At 36.7% G+C, this 26,356-nt stretch overlaps 1 protein-coding gene across 2 annotated transcripts in view; it reads left to right on the forward strand.

The window, feature by feature from the left end:
• The window catches only part of NEGR1 (neuronal growth regulator 1), a 788,184-nt gene extending 767,576 nt beyond the window's left edge, over nt 1–20,608 (forward strand). The window contains exon 7 of one of the 2 annotated variants that reach the window (XM_054691007.1): nt 16,804–20,608. In XM_054691007.1, the coding sequence (XP_054546982.1) occupies nt 16,804–16,928 (125 nt within the window). In that variant the 3' untranslated portion in view covers nt 16,929–20,608. Of the gene's footprint in view, nt 1–9,151; nt 9,242–16,803 lie in introns of those variants that run through there. The other variant, XM_054691009.1, reaches the window with a different exon arrangement.
• Nucleotides 20,609–26,356: the final 5,748 nt, after the last annotated feature.

Here is a 26,356-nt window from a genome sequence, read left to right on the forward strand (position 1 = left end):
TTTGTCTTATGAAATGACAAAGCTTCTCTTCATGGTTTATGATAAAGGAACTATGGGTATAATCTTATCAGCTGATACACTAAAGGACTTATTAATGCGGTCCCGGGAAGCCTTATTTCAATTACAGTAAAAAAACTCTTTCAAATAGGAATACAAATGGTCAAATTTGCAATATCCATAAAATAAAGTGGAGGTAAAGTGTAATGACTGTATATTCATAACATCCTCATCCCTTTCTTTTAAATATCTTGACTAATGTCCAGAGAAATAATGAGCTATGTGTTGTCTTTATATTTTTGAAGGAAAATTATGAACCATCTTAAATAATGTGGATCTGGATTGCAGAATATGATTAGTGCTAGTATCACTACACAAATATATTCATTTCTCTTCATTTTTTGCTGGACTATCCTATGGGCTAGAATTCCCTAACATCTGATTTTTTTTGTATGCATGGCCCCGAGTTCCTTTTGTAGCAATTGTATCCCTCTTTTACCATTTTACAAGTCGGATCACCTTAAGGCAGGAAGTGTGAGCTATGCTAGAGCCTGGAGAATAGAGTATTTTAAAGTTGTTGAGAAAGAAGTATTTTATAGTTGAAACCATAATAAGAATTATGAGTGCTTTTAAATATTTAAGAAATTCAATAGAAGCTGGAACTTTCATTAGGCAATGTTGCTGGTGTAGCAGATACCAAAATGATGATCGTGTAAAACAGTGGGTGATATTCCTGGGGTAAAATCTATGAGGAAATAAACATCAGATTTAATTAAGATTTTAAAGACCCCCCCCTTTTTATTATGGGAACATGCTGGCTAATGATATAATTAATGCAGACCTCCTAAAAGTGAGGCAACTGAATTATCATCAACCAAGAAAAGTATAGACAAAGTGATTGGCTAATTGCCTACTTTCAATTAATGTATTTATCCAAAATTAATTTATTGCACACCTTCTGTGTGCACAGCACCATGCACTATGAGGAATGTGATGTTATACTAGACATGGTAAGTATAGACAGTTGTTCTGCCATCCTTCATATATGAGTGTCATCTTTGTCTGGAACATCCCCAAAAGAGTAGCTTGTTTATAGGTGATTGTTTTGGAAGAAATTTCAAAGAACACTAGAGGGAGACTGGAACAAGTTACACAGAGGAGGAGGGAGAGCCAGTCCAAGAATATATATGTTGCTGACCAAGTCTGAGCCCTGGATGACTGGACTTCCCACTGGAAAGAACCATGTGGAACATAGATCAGAGCGCTGGGCCCTGAGCAAAGCTGGTTGTCATAGCAACAGCTAAAGCTAAAAAGGTAATAAGAGGATATAAGTAAAATACAAAAGGTATATGAAACAAATATATTTTGCAAATGTATCTAATGTGAGATTTAAAAGGCAGCAGTTGTTAAACATTTACTATGTTCAGTCACTGTGCCTGCCACTGAAGAAGAGACAAAGAAGTAGAGAAAGATGGAAAAAATCATGGTTCCTGCCCTTTAGACACTCTATCTACATGAGGAGGCAAGTCTCAGAAAAACTGTGAGGGAGGAGTTTGAATTAAGGGTCAGTTAAGTTATTATCAAGGTAACCTTTGAAGTAGGTACTTAAGGAAAAGTAAAACTATGGTGTATAGAGGCTAGAAAATGGGGAGAAAGGATAAGGTGATTCTAACTAATGGGAGCACCGATTTCAAGACAGAAGGTTAAAGGGTATGGCTGTTCACATCACTGTGATATACTAGAGAAACTGTAAACAAAGGCTAACCCCACCACAAAAAAAACAGTACAGCAGGCATAGCACTCAATCAGCATTTGTAGAAATATTTATTTAAAGAATGAATTTCTAATCTGCACTTTTGGAGCTATGTTTTAGAGGAAGATATTGTTGTTTCAAATGTATAGGATTTTTAGATACACAGGACCTTCTCCAACAACTGCATATTCCTTCTTAGGCCAAGGTAGGGGCTTTCATTGGTAATTTTTGTGTAAATACTAATACATTTTAAAAGCCTACTGTTTGATGAACACTTAAGTAAACACCGTGCTAAAGACTTTATTTACTTAACCACAACACTGTGAGGAAGGTATTTTTATCCCCTCTGTTCAGAATATTGAGGCATAGAAGTAGGCGTGTGTGTGCACACGTTTGTGTGCATGTCACTCTATATTATATGATGTCTTCAGAGACATCTAGGAATATAAGATTCTTCTTTTCAAAAAATAGAACCCATCTCCCCTTACAATGTTAGTGTTTCCAAAGCATAAATTCTTGATTGATATTACCTTATCTACAGTGTTCTTTTTTTATTTTATATATTTTTACATCATTTTTCATTTTTGCACAATATATGCATTTTCATCTTGGTTATAGTCCCCATACAATTCCTGCCACCCTTGTTTTGATCCTACTCCCTTCTCTCCCCCCCTGTAGTGTATCCCTGGTGTATAGTTGCTTGTTGATTTTGATTTTTACTTTATTATAATTAGTCTTTTTCCTGGTCCCTTATTTAGGTTTTCTAAATTCCTGCTATGAGTGAGACCATCCGGTATTTTTCTTTTTCTTTCTGGCTTATTTCACTGAGCATGGTTCTTGAACTTTATAATAAAACCTCATTAAACTGCAGAAATTAAAACAATTCACCTATAGTTTTTTTCTAAAAAAAGTACTTGACAGTGCTAATCACTTGATCAAAAGCTGTGAGCAATAGAAAAGTACGTGAAGTAATGACTCTTGGACTTAAGACTCTTAGGCCGTGCTAAAGGAAATGAGAATGATGAAGATTAGGAAAAAGCAAATGTCTCTGGGAGAAAAGAGGAATTGGCAGATTAATTCTGACTAGACTTAGATGTTAATTCAGGGAGACTACACAGAAATGGAAGCACAGAACACTAGCCAACATGAGCTTGTCTTCTTTTTGCCTCTAAAACACCTAATTCAGTCTTCAATAACATCACCTGTAGAACTGATTGGGTCAGTAGATGACCCCCTCAACCCTTATCAGTACTGACAGGCTCTAAATTTGCAAGCAGGATGCACTGGGGATGGACGTTGAAAGATAAGGACTATTCCAACATGTAGAAATGTAGAATTCCATGCCAGAGGGAGGCAGAGTGTGAGTAAATATACAAATGCAGAAAAGACTGGACATGTCCTGAGAATGGACAGCCTTCCTAGCTGGTGTGACTAGTGTAGAATGTCAGAGAACAGTCAGTGACAGGCAGGCTGGAAAAGTGTCTGGGAAAGTTTACAAAAGGCCTGATTTCCAAAGTAAATAGGATTTTAGTAAGGTTGTTTGTTAAATTTTTTTACTTTATTTTATTCCCTTCTTATGGAACTAATATTGCATTATAAAGTTTTAGGATTTCAGGTGTACAGCTTTGAAAATCAACATGTGTACAGACTACATTAAGTTCAATACTGAGCTTAATGTAGTATTAAGGTTTTTAATAGCCAAGATATAATTGCAATAATTACAGAATTGTTGAAGATAACTGAAAATCAATCTGGAGCACAAGTGGAACAATTTAAGTAAGTCAGAAATATAGGACCAGATAATCACTAACTCTTATTGCATAAAACCTAAGGAAAAGAATGGAAAATGGAATATTTCCTAAAAAGTGAAAAAGACAATCAAACCTTGAGATGTTCCTTAATGCTGAGGAAACAATATTGTGCAATAACAGAAAAAGAAACTGGTTTGGGATAAACTTCCAAACACAGGAAAGTAGAGAATCAAATTTAATAAATAAGACAATTGTGTGGTTTTGGCCAAATTTGGCCATAAAACTTGTTTAAACAATTATATAAAAACAATTTCATATCCACAGAGCTTCGTACAGAAAAATCTTAAAACCTTCTTCAACTTGCAAAAATGTTTACCAGTTTACAATTTCTCCCGTTTTTTACCACCCTAGCAATGTCACAGTGATGATACAGCTGATGGCAGTGACTATCAGTGACCTTAAGAACACAGCTGGGTTTCTATTTTTATTTCTGTAAAAACCCTCTTTTCTTCAGCTGGATGATGCCTTGAAGTCCCAAACTAAAATCTGTGTAGTCAAAGCAATTTGTATTATATATGCGTGTATGAGAGTGTGTGTGTGTGCACACGCACACACACATATACATACATATATGTTCTGTGTTTGTGCATTTCACATAATAAAATCAACTTTGAAAATATATACTCCCACATATTCCAAAACATATAATGACACTTATAGAGAACCTATTTACAAACCAACCTGGATGGAATAATGGACTTAGCCCAAGTTAAAATAATAATTAGGGTTATATAAAATTACCACTATTGACAACACACTTCAAAACAAAGCTACTAGAGATTCATGTAAATCACCTCTGATTTTCTAAAAACAGAGTAAAAGAAAAAAAATCCATCACATTTAGAAGATATTGATGAACAGTTCTGGCTTTGAATCTTTTTTCAATGACTATAAAGGACAGAAAAAAAGCAGCAAAATTTGTTTTTGTTGGGTGATTGCTTACTTATTCTCCTTAGCTCAAATTAGAGGTAATAGTCTTGGAGAGTATCATCTGGCTATTTGCAGATAAAAGTATTTATCTCCAAATAGGCATATTTCTGAATATAGGTAATAACAGTGACAAACATATGTTTTAAGAATCCTAATGTAGCTGATGCTGAGTAAACAGGATCATACACCGTGAACTTTGGCAAAATGGCTATTCAGCAAGCAGAAAAGGATTCAAGGATGCTGGTCTGCCAGAGAAATAGCTTTAGTTGCTAAGAACAAGCTGGCAGGGAAATTCCATGAGTCAGAAAGAGAACAAAATAGTGTGTTTTCTCTAGCCATTCTCCTCATTGTTTATAACACAAAATAGAGAAACTTTCTGTGAAAATAGCTATTTTACATTTTTATGTTTGTGAAGGTTTGGTCTGTGAAAGACATTGGCATTTCCTGAAGATAGATATTCAGTTTCTGATCAAATGAAAAACTAAAATATTTAATCTAAACATTTTCATTGAGAATTTAGTAAAATCTAACAGAAATATCTAAATACAGATTGGTTTTATAACCCTAATCCTCTAATTTGAGAAAAGTATGCCAGTGTGCACTCATTAAAGGGATTCCTTCTAAAGAAGACAAAAGGAAAGGCTAACTGGAGAAATTTAAAGTCATTTATCCAATTTTTGCTTTCTCTCCCTAAAAACACGAAGAACTGGTGGTGACTTAAGTTCAATAAATTAAGCCTTGCTGTATTAGTGGCTGAAAAAAAGTGGACCATGCTGTGTCCACTTTTATGGTATAATAAAACTGTGGAATAAAAAAAATGAAAATCTGTATATTGGTAGCCACAGCACATGATAAGTGTGTTACACAGGTAGTCCTCAGCCCCACAGCCTATAGGAAGAAGAGCCTGGATGGCTTAGTGTAGGGGCCAGAATGGACACAGTGCAGGTTGTCTGATCCAGCAGCCCGGATAAAGGAGGAGTCAGAGTCCTCAGTGGTTTTGCAGGCTTTTATTGGAATTACCAGGTACACGGCAGGCAGGGGTGCCGGGGGGGCTGGGAGGCTGGCAGTCCTCTCAGCCCCCAGCAAATCCGCACTCTCTCTGGGCTCTCTCGCATTCTCTGCTTCTGCTTCTTTGCTTCATTCGGCTTCTCCTGCTTCTTGGCTTCTCCGTGATGCCGCCCTTAAAAAAAAAAAAAAAGCACAGTCTTAGCACAGGTGAATCCCATCTACCTATGCCCACACCCTACTCCAGGTGCCCGCCATCAGGCATGCATTCAGGACCTCAAGGATCCATCATCTATCCTGATGGTGGGAGGGCAGAAAAGCCTGACATTTTTCCTTACCCTACACTTAGGTACAGGGACATGCAGTAGCCATACAAACAAGCCCTCGCCTGGCAATTGCTGTGCCACAGGTATGAGTTGGCACAGAAGATATGATTAGACCACATTGGGTCTTTAACATAGTCCAACCCATCTTAGACCTCAACTATTTGATTGTACAAGAAATAGCACAGAGAGGAATAATGAGATGATGTCACCCATGTAGACTGACCTCATTCTTCAATGCCCCATAAGCAAAAGTTGGATATCCACTTGTAAAGCATATCCCAACCCATTGCTTTCCTGCTCCCCTAATCTCTACTCAGTGTTTAGGCATAATTACATGATACAGAACATCTGAGTGTGAACTGAGCCTCCAGATATCCCCTCCACCTGCTGGTGGTATAAAGCCATGGATATTGCTAAAAGTGGATTGAAACTGTCTTCAGAAAAAAATGCTTTCCAGGGTATGTAATTGTATGGTAAGGAAAAATGTCAGGCTTTTCTGCCCTCCCGCCATCAGGATAGATGATGGATCCTTGCGGTCCTGAATGCATGCCTGATGGCAGGCACCTGGAGTAGGGTGTGGGCATATGTAGATGGGATTCACCTGGGCTAAGACTATGCTTTTAAGGGCAGCGTCACGGGGACGCCAGCAGCAGTAGATGCCAAGAACGAACAGAAGCTGAGAAAGAAGCAGAGAAGGCCGGAGAGCCCAGAGAGAGTGCGGATTTGCTGGGGGTTGGGAGGACTGCCAGCCTCCCGGCCCCCCAGCACCCCTGCCTGCCGTGTACCTGGTAATCCTAATAAAAGAACTGCAAAAAACCACTGGGGACTCTGACTCCTCCTTTACCCGGTCTGCTGGATCCTAGAAAACCTGCACCGTGTCCATTCCTGCCCCTTACAATTGGCGTAAGTCGGCAAGATGATCCATGCAGACGGGTATGGAGCCGTTCGAAGACCTGGAGGGACTGGTGGACAAGGTCCGGGAGCTACAGGATAAGACCTTGCCCAGAGGAGGAGGAGGAGACTCCCGAGAGAACCAGCCAACGACACCCGAAAGGACCAGCCAAACACCCCTGAGGCAGCAGAATCGTCGGAGGAGAAGACCACGATTCGGAGCTCGCCAGTGCTGATGCAGGGAGAGGCCAACGGACTTCGACTGATGGAAATGGACTGACAATCCCGCCAGAACGCAGAGGACCTTGCTAAGATGTTTTTTTTGGGAATCTGGGGATGGCCAGAGGTCCTTGATGGCCAAAAGCAGCCTGTGTATGCCCAGCAGCTAGGCGGAGGAGAAAAGCCAACTGAGAAGGCAAAAGCTGGTGCTGATGCTAAGTTTGGGAAGCCCTGAGCAGCTGTTAAGCAGCCTGAGTATGTTGAAGACCAGTGAGTCTCTTAAAATCACCTGTGGGTGATGCCCTGCTCATTCTTGAGTGAGGGTGAGGAGCTGAGGAACCAATCCTTGGGGGACGGGTGGGGAACGTGGCTTGGGGTGGAGCCCAAGCCTCATGTAGAGTTTGGATCCCCGACCCATGTGCTTGTGCAGTGGGTTGGCCTGAGTGCAGGGGTCTGCAAGTCGCATTGGTGGCTACGAAGGCCGAATGTTGGAGCGACTGCAGACAGAAACCCTGAGGGTTGGCGATTATCCCCAACAGAATAAAATCGCCAATCCCAGAGTGAGTGCATCCTTGGGATGGATGTTGTGTGTGGCTTATAGCCGACACTACACCCAGAGAAGGCCAGGAAGTCTGACGGCTCCTGGTGTGTTATAGTAGATGCCGTGAGTGGTTCTCCTCCCTCGTATGAGCAGTGCCTTTGGCAGCAGATTTGGTGGCTCATCTGCTGGTGCCAATAATTGTCTTTTGCACGAGGTTGGGGCCATGCCTGGACTTATTTGTGTTCTGTTGTATTTTGTTGTTATATTGTAATGTATTTTCTTTTGTGGGCCATGGCTGCATTGTTTATGTTTGCTAAGAAAATTATATATATGAAGACTATATGGCAGAAGACCCTGAGGGGGTGGACTGTAGGCTAAAGAAAATGTCAGGCTTTTCTGCCCTCCCACCATCAGGACAGATGATGGATCCTTGTGGTCCTGAATGCATGCCTGATGGTGGGCACCTGGAGTAGGGTATGGTCATAGGTAGATGGGATTCACCTGGGACGAGACTATGCTTTTAAAGGCAGCGTCACGGGGACACCAGCAGCAGTAGAACCCAAGAAGCCGAGAACGAACAGAAGCTGAGAGAGAAGCAGAGAAGGCCAGAGAGCCCAGATAGAGTGAAGACCTGCTGGGGGCTGGGAGGCCTGCCAGCCTACCATGTACCTGGTAATCCCAATAAAAACCTGCAAAACCACTGAGGACTCTGACTCCTCCTTTACCCGGTCTGCTGGATCAGAAAACCTGCACTTTGTCTATCTTTTGGATAGACTCAGTGGTACATAATTTCTCAGTAAACTAACGTGTACTCTATTTCAAATACACATAAATTACTCTGCCATATGAAATCTAATATAGGTGTAAATCATTCCCTTCCCATTAAGGTATAGTGTCCTTAGTAAAATGTATGTTGAGGCCAGCTTTTTCTTCTGAAAGCAGATTTAATATAACTAAAGTAACCCTACCTAAGATTGCAACAAATATCTGAAAAATATGACTCAATGCTAGTTTAGTTAAAAAGCTTGAGTAATTTAAGAAAATTGCCTAGGCAAGTAATTGGTATTATACCAAAACTAAATATTTCGCAGTTACATTTGCTTTTGCCTAAAAATAAAAACTGGAGCAATACAAGGGAAAATTGCCAAGACTGAAAATAATATGCAGCAGCTGTAAGTAATTGGGAGTGATAATCATAATGAGGCAAGATGTAAGATATGTGTTACAGCCCAGATTTGATCTTCCTGTTGGCAACTAGGAGAGATCCCCTTAGACGTGGACCCCACACCTAGCCTAGCACTTCTGTGCCTGAGAGCCCCTCTGAAACCAAACTAGGCATTAGATCAGCCATGCAGGGCCTCCCTGGTAGTGCAAGGGGTTAAGAAGTAACCTATGAAGCTATCCGCAGCCACTGCAGCACGAGTTCAATCCCTGGCCAGGGAGCTGCCTGCATGGCGCAGCAGACCTCTCCTGACTGCCCCGCTGCTCCCCTCAGCAGTGTATTTCATTCAGTCTGCCTGTTCTGTTCCCCACTCTGTCTCTGGTGGGTCCTCTCATCAACCCATCCATGCCTCTGGCCTGTACCCCAGTTATTGTATGCATAAATAAATAAATCTTTAAAAAAAATAGATCAGCCATGCAGCCACTCTCAAGGCTTTGCACTCTTCCGTCCTCACAGGGAAAAGAAAGAAAACAAGAAGAGATCATACTTCCTGTTTTCAAGAGCCTGCAGACTAGAAGAAACTAACCAATCATCTGGCAGTAAATGGTATTAAATAAAAGTCCTCCAAAATAAGTCAAAATAATAAAAAGAATATTTTTGTAAGGTTTAATGGAGGACAGCTCTGTAAGGCCAGAGAAGTGTTGATTTAACTAAGTGTAGATTAAGAATGAAGTAATATATGCTTGTTCCATCTCTAGCTAAAGAGAAAGCTCTGTGGGGACAGGGACAATTTCTACTTTGTCAGTGACTCGGTGAATGCATAGCACACACTAAATTTGCTAAATGAATGAGAGAATAAGGAGTCTTTAGCTAATGCTTGAGGGAGTGCTTATCTTGTGTTAGAAACTGCACTCGGTGTTTTAAATGTATCAACACATTTAATCTTCACTATAACTTTTGAGAAACTACCAATCCTCATTTGCAAATGAAGATACTGCACTGAGCACACTTAAGAAACTTCATTAGGTTAGTCTGGTTAGAAGGCCGTGTAACCACACTTTGAACCATGTTATCTGAGCCTACAGTCCTTGTATGTTTATGTTGAAAACCTAGAATGCCTTTAACTATCCTACTACATTGAAAGAATGACAACCAGCGTTTTCTGCTGTTTGTTTTAAATTCTAATCTATGATCCACACCAAAGTAACCTCCATGAATTATCCCATTTCATTCCTTCTTTCTCTTTCTTTTTCTTATGTAAAATGAAGATTATGAAAGCACCTACTTGCTCAAAGTCTAGCACACTGGGCGCTTGAGAGAGAGAGAGAGAGTGTTTGTGTGTCTGTCTGTCTGTCTGTCTGTCTCTCTCTCTCTTTCTCTCTCTCTCTCCCTCTCTGCTTGTTTTAAATCTTCACCCTTTTGTTTTATTCCTTTTTTCTTTCCCTTACTTTCTCTTTTCTTCTCATTAATCTTCCCCTTTCTATATTCTTCTCCACAAAACCATACACTATTAAATAGGCTACTAGGAAAGAAACAGGACAGCTCTCCCATCATATACTTTGCCGTAAAAGCAAGAAATCACAGAATTAACTACTAAAATAGTGTATTTTATCAAGGGATTTTTGCATTAGACAAATGTATGTGCTGGAACATTTTCCCACATTCAACTCACTACTGAGCACATTTGATGTAAGATAAAGATGCGCACAGTATAAGGAGAAATGCTCTGTGCTTCAGTGTGCTTCCAAGCCAGTGCAGGAGAAAAGTGTGTGTGTGTGTATAACTTAAAAAATAATCATTTCTAAAATCTGGTATAAGCAGGAAATTAACAATTCTTGTAAGATATTAGGGGGATCTCATGGAGGAGTTAGTATTTCAGATCTTTAAGGGATAAATAGGACTTTGAGAGGGAGAGAAGGGGAATAAGATGAAAGGAAACAAGCATAAGGATATAGCATGTGCAAATGGTATGAAGTAATGAAAACACTCTGTGTTCAGAAAATGGTTCTTGTGACTAGAGCTAAGAGTGTGCATGAGCGTGGAAACGTGGAGAAGAGCTAAACAACCAAGATCCCTAAATGCTGAGCTACAGAGCTTTCATCTACCTCAATAGGTATGTAAGTGAACAATGGAGACACCTGAAGGTTGGTGGCTAACATTGGCTCCTCCTTTTGCCTCTGCTAATGTAATCTACTATCTACAGAATTGCCAAGCAGTATTTTAAAATATCACTTAGCCTCCTCTGCTCAAAACTCTTCTATAGCTTCCCGTATCACTCAGAATAAAAGCAAACCCTCACTGCGGCCTAACTATGTCTCTGATCATGTACCCTCTCTCTCCTAGTTTTACTTAGAATAAAGAGTAATAAGATATTCATAAGCAACTAAACACATGGCAGAGAGCCTACAACAGATCTATCTCAGAGACACAGCTGGATGATTTCCAAAACAATCAAAACTATAGGGCCGTAGGCTCATCTACAATCCTTATCTTTTCCTGCAAGAGGATGATGCTACAGAGTTCACTGTGTGTCCTTCCATTTTATCATCTGCCTGGTGATCTATCTACTTATGCAAATGCTAAAGGGAAGTATTCTGACTGTAGAGATCTTAGAAGGTAACAGTAAATCTAATGGTAGGGAAAGAAGACACATCAAAATGAGTGAGGGAAGATAAATTCTCCCTGAAAAAAGAAACCCAGGTATTGTTTCCCCTTATGTATTTGTCGTGATGATATGGGAAATGGATATAAAACATGTGATCACTCAACAAATACTTGTTGAACCCTTACCGAGCACCAGAATCTGTTTCCTACCAATGATGAAAGATAAATAGAATAAATCTTGATGTGAAGACATTCTTGGTCTAATGGGAAAAGGTAATCAAAAAATAATTTGCTATGTGGAATTTTATAAAGAATATTTTATATACTTTTTCTTTTCTCTTTTTAAAGGAGATGATATTTGAACTGAGTCTTGAGGCTAATTAATAATAAAATGGTTATTTTCCATAATTTCTTAATATCTAATAACTGATATGGATTAAGCATACCGAGCAATTCTAATTGCCCCAAATAGTACTGAAACTCTGAACCTTAGTACCTTTATGGTCATGCTCTAAATCACTCGTTAAACAATAACAAACAAAAACCCCTCACATAATAAATTTCGATCAATGGGAGTAAGGTCATATAATAATAGTATACCCCAAGAATTGACTATTATGCTGCCATTTGGAAAAGTAAGCTATAGGCACTAGTTTGTATCTCACTGCACTGTGTGCAAGATAATTGCATCTGCTGCCTGGACTGTTTACCTGCCTTGCCTTCTTGGGGACCCCTACCTTGTTTGTTCATTAGCCTTTTAATTGTGTATATCCTAATATTTATATTTGTCTCCTTGTTTATATTCCTAACTGGAATGAACCTTTTCTAAGAAAGGGGGTTGAGTTGTATTCATCTTTGCCTGTGTGATGTTTATTTCAAATACCAGCACATAAAAGAAAATATACACATAACTGTGGGTCATGACATATACTTGGTATTAAGTATCTGACCTCACATTCTTTGACTGACTTCAATCTTTAGTTTTGGCCCTACTAATTGTCATTAATTATTCTATAGTCCATTTCTTATTGTAGAAGGAGACGTCTACTTTATATTAGAGCTAAAAGTATTGAATTCATGAACAACCAAAAAGTACATCAATTTGAGACCTCAGTGACAAAAATATACACTCCTTTAATTATAACTTTAATGTATAATTTTAAAATATATTATTGATATAACTTTGTATATCAACAGGAGGCTGAGTGGTAGAAGTTAGAAGCATTTTGAGAGAAATGACATTGAAAGTATATGATATAATGGAGTATAATATGTGAAGATGTAGGATTAAATAAAAGGATGACACCGATCTTAATAGCTAATGTATTTCTAGTACTTGATATAGTGTCTGGTACCTAGTTCAATAAATATTTCCCAAGTAAATCAACTTCCTTATATTAGTATATACTACATTATGTAGCCTATAGGCTAGTGACTTGCTTCAGAAAATGTTGCATTTTGTATGAGAGAAATATACCTTTTAATATAGCCTGTTCATTTAATTGAATCATCAATTCAATGGACATTTCTTGAGCAGCTACCACACACCAAGTTTTTTAGATTTTGTATCTGGAAATTCTAGAATGAATAAAACATGACCTGTGAGAGCTTACAGTCTGCTGCGAGAAATTGATATGTATATAGATGCAATATGATAGTTGCATAAAAAGGACTATTTGGAGACCTAATGACACAATAGGGTAATCTGCTCAGTTTACTGAAGAAGGAAAAAGGATTCAAGAAAAATTGCCCCAAATTGCATTTTAAAGGACAGGTAAGAAGCTTTGAGGGTTCTTTATCTTCTACCCTCTTTATGTACTACTTAATTTGTTATGATAATAAATATTTTATCTTTGCTTTGTATGCTGTTAAAACTTATTATTTAAGAAATGATTTTATATGGTTTGCTTATTATGAGTCCTTTACAATTATACTTATTTTATTGCACTGAAGATTCTTAAAAAATAACAGCATAAGTAACTCAGTGATAGCTGCCAAAGGAGAGGAAACATACAAATTAAATATTTATTTATATATTAAAAAAGAAGACCTCTTTCTAGGTAATTCAACAAGAGAAAATAAGGAGTTTCATATTAGGCATTTTATGTATCAAAACTTGAAAAGCTATGTGCAACAACAGACTTATTTTCTTCATCGCCTTCTCATTTTTTAAGACTCATTTGTGTTGCAAATACAAGCATTAAGTGGTTATTTCATTCTGTGTTCACTGAAGAGTAATAGTCTCAGCCCTTGAATCTCACTCACCTGGAATCAACAATTGTACTGTCAAAGCAACTTCCACAGACAGTGGCCAAAGCATCTTTCATCCCCTTTAGTTCCTTAGAGACATAAACAACACAATTTATTCTTCTTGTTACATGAAATATAGTCATTGTTGAAAGTTCCAGTAGAAACTACTTACTGGTAATTCAAATTCAGTATGACTAAAACTGCTCCTGGATTTGACTTGTGGGTTTGGGAGTTAAATAGTGTACATTTTTTATTATATTATTCATTTCTACTAGGAAAGAGTTTGAAATACAGGCTTTATTAAGAAAAGGTAGTTAAAAATATGTTGTTGGAGTTTTTGTTATTACTATTATTAGTATTATGGTAAATGAGAATTGTTCTCAAGCAAGACTGAACTTGCCTGCAACATTCAATTTCTGCAAGGCAATATAATTCACATTCAAAGAGGGAACTGTACTCTTGTGAAATGAAGTAAAATCCATCAGTAGACTCCCACAATATCCCATATGGAGATTGGTGAATCTCTAGCTGAAAACTCTCAGTGAAAAATCAACATGGGCGCGGCAGACCTCTCCTGTCTCACCTGCTGCTCCCGTCAGCAGTGTATTTTAGTCAGTCTGCCTGTTCTGTTCCCCACTCTGTCTCTGGTGATTCCTCTCACCCTCCCATGCATCTGGCCTGCACCCCAGTTCTTGTATAAATAAATACATAAATCTTAAAAAAAAAAAGAAAAATCAACATGATTTAGCCAAATACCACGCTCTCTATGACTAAACTGTCATCTTTCGGGCCTCCCTAGTGGCACAAGGGGTTAAGCACCGCACTATGAAGCAATCCACAGCTTCTGCAGCAAGAGTTTGATTCCCAGCCAGCCAGGGAGAAACCCACACGGCAAGGCAGCCGGTGTTGCCCGCTGCTCCTCTCAGTAGTGTATTTCTGTCAGTCTGCCTGTTCTGCTCCCCACTCTGTGTCTGGTGGATCCTCTCACCACCCCCACATCTCTGGCCTATACCCTGGTTCTTGTATAAATAAATAAATCTTAAAAAAAAAAAAAAAAAAAAAACAACCTGTGAGGGCCTCCCTGGTGGCACAGCGGTTGAGTGCTGGGTTGCGAAGCTGTCCGCAGCCTCGGCAGCACCGGTTTGATCCCCGGCCGCCGGGTCCCACATGGCGCACAGACTCCCCTGCTGCCCGCTGCTTCCCTCAACAATGTACTTCGTCAGTCTGCCTGTTCTGTTCCCAGCTCTGGCTCTGGTGAATTCTCTCACCCTCCCGCACTTCTGACTGTACCCAGTGCTTGTATAAATAAATAAATCTTAAAAAAAAAAAAACCTGTGATCTTTCTAATGTATAAATGTGATTATATAATTCAACAACTCCAAATTTTTCAAAATTTCCAGTTTAAAAAGATAAGCTCTTTTACATTATAATTGAGTAATTGAGATCTATCTTCCTAGAGTTCTAGTTTCAATTCCCTTCTCTCCAGACTTCAAACATGCATGGTCCAACAAGATTAATCTACTTTTAGATCCTAGATTACCTGCCGTGCTCATGTCTTCGAATTATTTCCTCTACCCGAATGATAGTCTCCTTTAATACGCTGCTCAGTCATTTCTGCCTTATTCAGACAGATTGAAATATACCATTTTCTATGTCACTGCACTTTGTACATGCAACTCTAATATTCCTAAGATTGTATTATAATTATCTGAATATCTTTCATCACCTCAAAAAAAAAAGACAAATGGAAAAATGAACCTCTTTTTTGTTTTCCCAGCAGTTGAGACTGAGGGCAGAGGACCATCCCCTCCCTCCTGGGGTTCTTCTTGGGGTTCATCATATATGAACATCAGTAGGAGAAAAGACTATATTTAATTACATACATATGGAGAATTTACAGCGCTGCAAATTCTAAAGTAAATGGGCCAACCCAGGGGTTTAGAGCCTAAGATAAAAAACAGAATAGGGGCCTGGGGTTTTAAGAAGAAAGGGGATCTCACATGGCAAGAAGAAGGTGACTTCAAGATGACAATACCTTGCATCTAGATGTTTGCCCTTCCTTACAATAGGTTTTCCAACAAAAGGTCATTTCTGGAGCTGTCTCTATTTTTTTTTAAAGATTTACTTTATTTATGCATACAAGAACTGGGGTACAGGCCAGAGGTGCAAGGGGTGAGAGGATTCACCAGAGACAGAGTGGGGAACAGAACAGGCAGATCTACTAAAATACACTGCTGAGGGGAGCAGTGGGCAGGTCAGGAGAGGTCTGTCACTCCATGTGGGTCAGCTCCCTGGCCAGGGATCGAACTCATGCTGCAGAGGCTGCAGGTAGATTTATAGTGCTGTGTCCTAACCCCTTGCACCACCAGGGAGGTCCGAGACGTCTCTAAATTGAGATAATCAGCATTCCTTAAATTATGGTAACAGTTTCTCTCAAAACCCACAAGTTCTCTATTATCTTCATTCCACATACTGAGGTGACAGGTATTGGAAAAAGCAAACTCTGGACATCTTGGAAAAAGCCTGTCTGAACATTTTTGGGGAGACTGGTCCTATATACAGTATTTGGTCAATAAGATGATTCATGAATATATGTATACCACTCATCTATGGATCCAAAAAGACTGAACTCATGGAAATAGAGAAGAGAATGGTGGTTACCATTGGGGAATTGAGATATTGAGAACAAATATGGAACCAGTAGATAAATAAATCTTGGAGAGTTAATGGCTCCACAATGATTATAAACAATAATGCTGTATTATAAACTTTAAAGTTGCTGAGAGTATATCTTAATTTTTCCTACAAGAGAAAAGAAATGACAGTATGTATTGAGATAGAGGTGTTTCCCAGCCCTATTGTCATGATTATATTACAATATGCAAATGTATTAAATCAGTTATATACCTTAAGTGTTATATATCAATTATATCTCAATAAAAAAATAAACTAAAAATATAAGAATGAATTGTTCACTAATACAAATGTTTACAGTACATATAAGAATAAGAATAATGTTGGGTGCTCTTTATTGAGTACTTAGCATGGGTCCAGCCCAGTACAATGTGCTATATATCATCACCTCCTCACTGCAGCCCTGTCAGGTGGATTATAGTATTTCTATTTTGCCCTGGGGAAAACTGCAACTAGGTAAGGTTAGTAAAATAGGCCCTATATTATCAGACAGCAAAACCAGATGTGAACGATTCCAATGCCAGTTCTCTCCCCAATACACCCAGCTGCTTTTTGATTATTGTTAAGATCCTGAAAGACACAAATTAGATTTTGATTTAATCTTTTCCATTTCTTTCCAGCTCCAAGTACAGCCCAGTATGGAATTACCGGGAGCGCTGACGTTCTTTTCTCCTGCTGGTACCTTGTGTTGACACTGTCCTCTTTCACCAGCATATTCTACCTGAAGAATGCCATTCTACAATAAATTTAAAGACCCATAAAAGGCTTTTAAGGATTCTCTGAAAGTGCTGATGGCTGGATCCAATCTGGTACAGTTTGTTAAAAGCAGCGTGGGATATAATCAGCAGTGCTTACATGGGGATGATCGCCTTCTGTAGAATTGCTCATTATGTAAATACTTTAATTCTACTCTTTTTTTGATTAGCTACATTACCTTGTGAAGCAGTACACATTGTCCTTTTTTTAAGACGTGAAAGCTCTGAAATTACTTTTAGAGGATATTAATTGTGATTTCATGTTTGTAATCTACAACTTTTCAAAAGCATTCAGTCATGGTCTGCTAGGTTGCAGGCTGTAGTTTACAAAAACGAATATTGCAGTGAATATGTGATTCTTTAAGGCTGCAATACAAGCATTCATTTCCCTGTTTCAAAAAGAGTCAATCCACATTTACAAAGATGCATTTTTTTCTTTTTTGATAAAAAAGCAAATAATATTGCCTTCAGATCATTTATTCAAAATATAACACATATCTAGATTTTTCTGCTCGCATGATATTCAGGTTTCAGGAATGAGCCTTGTAATATAACTGGCTGTGCAGCTCTGCTTCTCTTTCCTGTAAGTTCAGCATGGGTGTGCCTTCATAAAATAATATTTTTCTCTTCGTCTCCAACTAATACAAATGTTTTGCCTAATCCTACAATTTGAAATCAAAAATTAAACCATAAAGATCAAGTTAAACTATATCCTATCTCTATTGGACTGAAAAATCTCTCCCCTCATTACCAGTGGGGTTTGAGAATTTTGCCCCACAATGATACAGTTTTGTGATGAAAAGCAATTAACCAGCATAGTACTGGTAAATTTACCATATGGTTTCTTTAGTTGTTGCTGAATGTTAGATCCACTTGGGGAATAATTCCTTATAAAATGGCAACACAGTCCATTCAAGGGATTGCATAGCAATACAGCAGCTTTCCTTCACTATATTCCAACACGAAATTTCTAAGATGGTTTGTCAGAAAGGACAAAAATCCTGATCACCTAATATAACATGATTTGGTAAGCACTCGAAATTAATTTGGTTCCAAGGCAGGTAAGTTGGTGTGACAGATAGAACGCTCCTATGAATAGGAGTACTTTGCATATTTTCCATCTGAAAACATCATTCAGTTGATTGTTTAGAATGCATATTCTATAAAAAAATTCCAAAATATAACAAAAATTCCACACTGGTAAATCACAGATGAGTTTCTGAAATAACTAATCTGCAACAAAATACTTCTCTATAGTCTTTTCAGCTCAAACAAGTAAGGCCAAAAGAAAAGTAATTACCATGGTTTATTTCTTCTTCATGATTTGCATAGATGTGATTAAAAGACAAAACACCAGTGGTGAGAGTATCTTAAGCTATATTAATTATCATAAATATTATCATAAATATGAAGTTACTTTATCATTAAGAATGAAAACTACATTTTTGAAGGAAATTGCTATTACTCTGACAAGTATTATATTGCAGGAATAGTTTGATGATTTTACTCTTTGCTAAAGAAAGACCATAGCCTTGAAAGACATTTAACAAGTCTGACGAAGTTGCCAATTTCACTACACCTAGTGAAAAGAAATGGTACCCTTTTGCAAGTCATAATAACAACAACAAAACCCTACTAATAAAGTTAGGTACAAATTTCACAAGGTTGTACATATTTACGATGTCAAATATTTTGCCCTGAAAGAGATGGTTTGCAAATTATGATTTTTTCAAGTAAAATTTAGTCCTAATGGACACCATAAATCTATTTTAATTAGAAAAAATGAATCCTAATTGATGAGGCATAAATATAAAATGTTTCTACCAAATGGCAATAATATGACATAGTGCTATTCAGTTTACTCACTGTTAATAATTTGCTACCTTCTTCTGATTGACATATTAAAAGTAGGCTTTTTTTAAAACATATAACATTTAACTTTGGTTACTATTGATTTAATTTTTTAAAATATCCTTTGTGGAATTGGTGAGTATATGACTTTTTTTTTTTTTGTATTGCAGCTTTAAAGTGGCACACTCCATAATAATCTACTTACTAGAAATAGTGGTGCTACCACAAATGTTAACCATCAGTACCATTGTTTGGGAGGAAGAAACAGATCAAGAATGCATATTATACAGTGATCGCTTTCTTAGAGTTAAAATACCTCCTCTTTGTAAGGTTTGTAGGGTCAATGTGAGGTAAATTGAGGTATAAACTATGGATGAACCAAATAATTAGTTCAAAGTGTTGTCATGATTCCGAAATTGTGGAGTCTGGTGTTTTTACCATAGAATGTGACAGAAGTACAGTCATAGCTCAGTAGCTATATGTATTTGCCTTTATGTTAGAAAAGACTTTCTTGAGTGACATTTTTAAATAGAGGAGGTATTCACTATGTTTTTCTGTATCACAGCAGCATTCCTAGTCCTTAGGCCCCTGGACAGAGTGAAATCATGAGTATTTATGAGTTCAATATTGTTCAAATAAGGCTACAGTATTTGCTTTTTTGTGTGAATGTATTGCATATAATGTTCAAGTAGATGATTTTACATTATGGACATATGAAACGTCTGATTACTCCATTTTATCAGTCCTGACTGTACAAGATTGTTGCAATTTTAGAATAGCGGTTTTATAAAATTGATTTATCTTTTGAGCTATAACAATTTTTTCTAGCTGTTCATTTCAGAATTATATTTCCCCAAGTTCCATTTGTGGGACTCCTTTTGTTGCCCCTGAAATTTCTTTTTCAAAGAAGAAAGAAAAATAAAGAGCATTTGAGAAAAGAAAGTGGAAAGAAAGGACAGAAAAGAAAAGGAGGTAAAGCAGGGAGGGAGGGAGGGTGGAAGAGAGGAAGGAAAGAAAGGAAAAGAAAGAAGAAAGGACAAGAGAGAGGGGGCAAGAACCAGAATATTAGAACAGTCGACTTAATTCATTTGCATTCTTGGTTTAACTTCTAATGTTGTAATTATGTTTTACAATGATCCCATTTGAAACATAAGTCTTATTACTACCATTAAGGTCCTATTATGCAGCAATTATATTACAAAAAGTACTGCCCAAATAACGTTGTATTTGGGGGGTGGGAGGATGTTAAAAGATTTGAAAAAGAATGTCCAACTTTAAGCCACTTTGGGGAGAATTTAAAACTTAACTGAAAAATTAATGATTCATCATAACATGAAAGCTATATCTAGAAAGTAGAGTGGAGAAGTGAGAAAATTACCCAGATAATTCAGGACAAAATATATTTACATAAATACCCCTACATGTGAAGTCAGAAGATTCTGAGAAATTTATCAAAGCCAATCATCTATATTGGTCAAATTTACTGAATTATTGTTAATCTATTCATTGTGCTTAGCTTTGTGACACGGCCAAAAGTTACCTATTTAATCTTTTCAATAAAAATTGTTTTTTGAAATTCAGAAATGATTTTAAAAAAAAGGTCAGGTTTTTAACTATTTATTGAAGTATGTGGATGTACAGTATTTCAATAGATATGAATATGAATAAATGGTATGCCTTAAGATCCTTTGAATATGTATTTACTTTAAAGACTGGAACGAGCTCTTCCTGTCTTTTAGTAAAACATCCATATTTCATAATCTGATGTAAAATATGTTGTACTGTTTCCAATAGGTGAATATAAAGTCAGTTTATCAATTAAAATATGTATTTGACTCATTTTAAAACTCTATTATTAAGGGAAAAAGGAAGAAATAATTTAAACATTCTGCTAATCCCTTCTTTACTTTCTGCTGCACCCAATGTATCACCCTTACAACTTGTAGGTGCTCCATAGCAACGGAGTGAAAATCTTAGGTGCTCCAGTTTCAGATGGTTCCACATGTAGCCTTTCTTTCTGTTGTTGATTCCCTAAGGCTTGACAAACTGAACTACAACTAACTTCAAGAAGAAGTTTCCGGAAGAAATTTTGTTATCAATTATTTAGAACTTTGACCTGCTGAAATAATGGCAGAGTTAGCAACAGAGACTAATGATTAAGTCCTGTTGGTTTTGGGCTTCACATCTGAGAACTCAAATGAATGCAGGAGTCAGACAATCAGTATAATTACACAAGACAACTGGGTATAAAACAGAAACTATCTACTCCACCTTGAGGCATTCAGATACAATTTCCTTAAAAACACCTTGCATTTCAAACAAGCTGATTTGACAGTTCTTACTTTGTGATGGCTAAAATATGCAAATGAGTCAACCCGAAGGAGTGATTTAAGCCCCTTTCTCCAGATACGTCCCTCTATGATGGTCAACCAAACAGAAGGGAACAAAATTATAGATAAAGAAAATAAAACAATAAACAGTGAATAAGACAGCTGGCATAATAAGCTGTTTTGAAATATATGTGTCCTATCTATTTGGGAAAACCCTATCTACCAAATCCCTCCTTCCAGGAAAAAAAAAGAAAATACACATTATAAACATCTGATTTTTCCACTGGTTCATTATTTCTCCCTTTGCAACATGTGTCCCGCATTCAATCAAATGGAAACTGAAATAATAGATGAAAACACAGGTACTTCAAAACAATATCAAGTTAATTGGAATATAATTCATTTTAGTCTATCATGCCAAAATATAATAATTTGGGGAGAAAAATTCCACCCGGAGTAGAATATTAGACAAACATCAGAGAGTCAGTGTACTCCTGAGTATTCCAAGAAGCATATGCCTTCACATTCACATGCACTTTAAAATAATTCTAAACTTACTGAAAATATTTAGGAATTGACATCTTTAGTTGCATGACAGAAAATTGGCAAGTGAATCATATACATGCGCACACACATGCATATGCTATCTCTTTATTTTTCAGTGCATCCAGTATGTAGTTTAATGACAAATTACATTGTACATCTCATTTAAAAGATTTGGAATGTGGAACGTACAATGCAATGCCTTTGGACACACAGCCCATAGTAACATGAGACCCATCACACCAAATGGAGAATCTGGTCATAATAATGTGTCATTTTGTACATAACATTTTGCAAAAGAACTGCCAGGTTTTGAATAATCCACTAATATTTTTTCCCAGGTATTTGCAATCAACAAAAAAATTCTTAGAGAAATGGGGATCAGAACATATAACACATTTTTTAAATTTATAAAGTAATACTAATTTTAATCTTGGGTGATAGTGTTTTGGTCAATTTATATAAAATACTAATTATAGGCACATATGTTTGTGCTGGAGCAGTAAAACAAGAGAGATTCTAATTGTGGAAATTAAGCTATGTGCAAACTGAGGAATACATTTATATATTGTCAAAATATAAACATAATGCAAGTCTAACGAACATCACTCTTTAGTTTGAAAATAAATGAGATAGATGACTTTCATACACATGTAAAAATGAACACATTAATTTATTAATGAACGACTGAGTAGGATGTTACATCCAGATAAGAGGACAATTAAAGGAATGATATGTTTATAGATCAAGAATGTTGAAATTAAGTTAAGGGCAAAACTGACTTCTTCCAAAATAAGAAAGAGAATTCAATTGCAACTTTATAAACATTTACATGTGTATAGACAAGAAAGATTTTGCCTTAGTATCACTTACCTAATTGTAAAATAGTTTAAATGTAATGAAAGGTGGAGTCCCTGTAGAACAGTCAGGGAACATGGAAGAGTGTACTCTAACTAATGCATGGGATTTTCATTGCAATACAAATTTTCCCCTAATATAATGAGATGTAAAAATCGTAAAAAACAGTTGAATTAAGTGAATGCTAATATTTTGAGGTTTGACAATCTCTATTGTAATGCATTAGAAATAAAAACCCATTATCTATATCTTAATATTCTTCATTCTCTATATTCTAATTATTCATTTTCTTCTTTATTCCACAAACCATTACCCAAAAAATTTGGAACCTAAAGAAGGAGAAGTGAACAATTAAAACTTAATGGGAAGTACCTTCTTCAAGAATCTACCTTGATGAAAAATTAATATACATCGGGCACTTATTACAAAAAAAAGTGTTATTATCATTTGGAGGGAGTATTATTTAATTCATGGGGTAACAGAAATTTTGCATCAACAACAAGAAAAAAAACGAAGTAACAGTTGAGATAGCAATATTTTATCAACCAAATGCAGTGGTAATGGTAAAAACATTGCAAGGAGTTACTGCAAGAGCTGAATGGTCTGCTTCCTCTTAATGCTAATGAGCCCAGTCCTTGCACAAATTTTGGTATGGTAGAAACTACAGGAGGTAGCATGGTTCATTAAGTTTTCAAAGCTTTAAAATGTTAAAGGGGTGGCTTTCCTCCTTTATTTCATGTGAATAGCTAAAAGCATTGGGATGTTCCTCATTGGAACTTTGAATTTGCTAGTTTCTTCATTAATTTTGACCTTTTTACATTCAAAAAAGTTAACTTTACACTAAACCACATCAGACTTCTACCTCCCGCAGTTTTGAATTATGCTTAAACAAGTATTCCAAGCACACAGAATTTCCTGAGAAAATTTGGGGACCATCTTTAGAAAAAGAATTTATAAAATATTATTTGGTGATTATAATGTGCTAATAATAATGAAGAAAGATTTCTCTATTGTTTTTAAAGTCCCTAATCAGATCCAGAGAAATCTTAAGTAGTTTTCTAAGTAGCTTCATAAATGTGGACAGTGGTTGCCCTGAAACTTGACATTTCCCTAACACCCATTTGACAAGTGACCTGGGGAAAATGTGGTAAATAGCTCATTTTTTACATACTCCTTAAGAAACTGTTGCCAGAGATTTGAAACTGCTTCATACTGATGTCTTTCAAAAACAAAACTCCTACTCAAACACATATACACACACAAATCACACTGATCCCAGTGATCTGGAAAATAAGCTTGCAAAGTCAGCCAAAATGGTGTTCTGGATAATTCTGGGGGAAAAAAAGAAGATGATGAAGAAGAACTAACAACAGTGCAGCCAACCGTTTCTGTTTAAGTTTCATTTGCTAAGATCTTAGCATATGTAACATCTTGCAATTTAATTAATCAGAAGATGGCACCTGCTTTAAATGCTGACATTGAGAAAAGCAGATTTTTTTTTAACTTGGAATAAAATTTATTTATAGCCATATCTTTCCTATTGGTAGATAACTAGTTTATACTTTTGAAAGTCTCACTGTCAAAAACTTTAAATGTTGACAAGGAGAAAGACTATTTGCTTTATTTTTAATTTGAAGTAATTTTTTCCTGGAAATGTTTATTTCAAATTTGTATACAGACAAACTAGTATTCGTGTACATAAATTTCTATCCCCATAATTCAAAGTTTTTATGGTTTAATATATGATGACTTTAAATCTTTTATCAAGTAATACAAGAATTTATATAATTGTCGTTTTTATGGCTAGCATCCTTTCAAGATTTGACATTTATTGATTTTGGATATTTTAAAAAATCAAATTTCATTTACCTTAACCTTTGTCAGATAACTTGAAATGTTCATATGACATCTGTCCATACAGTCATACATTCATCCTTTTGCTCATGTGACAGGAATGTGTGATTAAGCAAGCTTCTAAGAGTCATCTAAAAGGAAGAGTTAATTTTACAAACTACCACCAAACTAGGCAATAATATATCTATTTCTCTAATCCTTTCTCTAGGAAACACGCTTCACCTTAAATCTAAAGAAAGAGGGAGAAGGGAAGGAGGAGGAGAATGAGCAGGATGGAAAGGAGGGAGGGAAAATTGGGGGGGAGAGAGAGAATGTGTGTGTGTGTGTGTGTGTGTGTGTGAGAGAGAGAGAGAGAGAGAAAGAGAGAGAGAGACTAACTCACAATGTATGTAAATAGAAGGGAAATGTTACCAAAGAAAGACTTCATGTGTGTGTGGCATATGCATATGAGTGAGTGAGTGAGTGAGTGAGTGTGTGTGTGTGTGTGTGTGTGTAAACTTATTGCCTGGATCTATCATGAAAACCAATGTCTTCTCTTTGCAATGTAACTTCAGGTCCACATTTATAATTAGTAAATCACTGATGTGAATAAAGCTTGTTATTCGATGTTTTCCAAGTTGTCATTTCTCATTTCTCTAAAAGTATAATTATTGTTCATCTACAATTAAATTTGACAATAATATACATACCTTTCTTTAAAGAAAATACAACAAATTCCATTTCATCACATAACATAGTGGAAAGAGATAAAACTATCCTCAGCAATTGCTGAACTAGCTTAGTAAGAAAATAAAATCTGAATCTGAATAAGTTACCACTTTGTACATATGCACAGTAAAGAATCAGATTTTCTGTAATTGTCATGTATAAACTTTTGGTGATACTTGAGAAAAAATCTCAAAAGGTTTGAGGCTTTAACTTTTGCTTTCAGGCTTCCGGAAAAAATTGAAAATGTTTTTTAAAAACAAATAAAAATAAAACTTTATTTTGAAGGCTCTCAGTATTTCGTACATCTGTGATGTCAGTATATTCACATGTTACACTTTATAAATATTAGTTGTGAACAACAGAAACAGACCAATTTATGTTAGCTATGTGGGAATTTTTCCCCTTCCCCTCTGGGTTATTCTCAGGCTGGGTGAGTACTCAAATTACATCAGACAATCAGTGGGAGAAAAAAATATAGATTACTTACATATGGGGAATCTGCAGAGAAATGAGGATTCCAAGGTTAGCAAAAAGATACAAGAGTATATATTGTGAACCATGGAAATGAATAGGGGTCTGGAGCGTTAAGAAGAGGGGGGCTTACATGATGATGAGAAGGTGACACATCTGGTGAAGACCTTCTCTAATTAGATTTTTGTCTTGTCAGTAGACAGGACAAATGGAAAGGTGATGGAAAGGTGATTTCTGGTAAAACTAATACTTCGAGATAGTTAAGGGAATGTTGAAAGTTTCTCATTAGTCTGCAGGGCCTCTATTGACCTCAGTTTGAAATAACACACCTGTGAAAGTAATAAGTCTGGGGAAGGCCTGTTCTAACATCTTGGGGGGGGGGGTCTATCCTGAACATCTTAGGGAAATCTATCCTTCATAACTTGAGCAAGAAACAAATTCACTAGAAGAAATTGGTAGCTCTCAGCATGATGGAAAACCTAGAGAACAGGATGATGAGATAGGAAACAACCAAAAATGCAACCCATAGGCTGCCAAACAACACAGCTAAGCTCATGTCACAGGTAAGGAAACAACTTCCATGGGCATTTGTTATCTCAATTTCAACTCTATAATTGCTACCTTAAGTGAAATCTAACTATTCCCATATCTGCTTCACTTCCTCAAGGTTCAAAGTTCTGACCAGTTGGCCAAATATAAATTTATATATTCAAGAACTAAGCTTCCAGATGCAGGAAATATCTACCCAACTTGAGCTTTAGAAGCAGGAGAGAGAACTCTGCTTTCTACAAGATCTATCCATA

This window comes from Talpa occidentalis, unplaced genomic scaffold (assembly GCF_014898055.3).
Source record: "Talpa occidentalis isolate TD23 unplaced genomic scaffold, MPIMG_talOcc4v2.1 talOcc4.9, whole genome shotgun sequence".
NCBI lineage: Eukaryota > Metazoa > Chordata > Mammalia > Eulipotyphla > Talpidae > Talpa > Talpa occidentalis.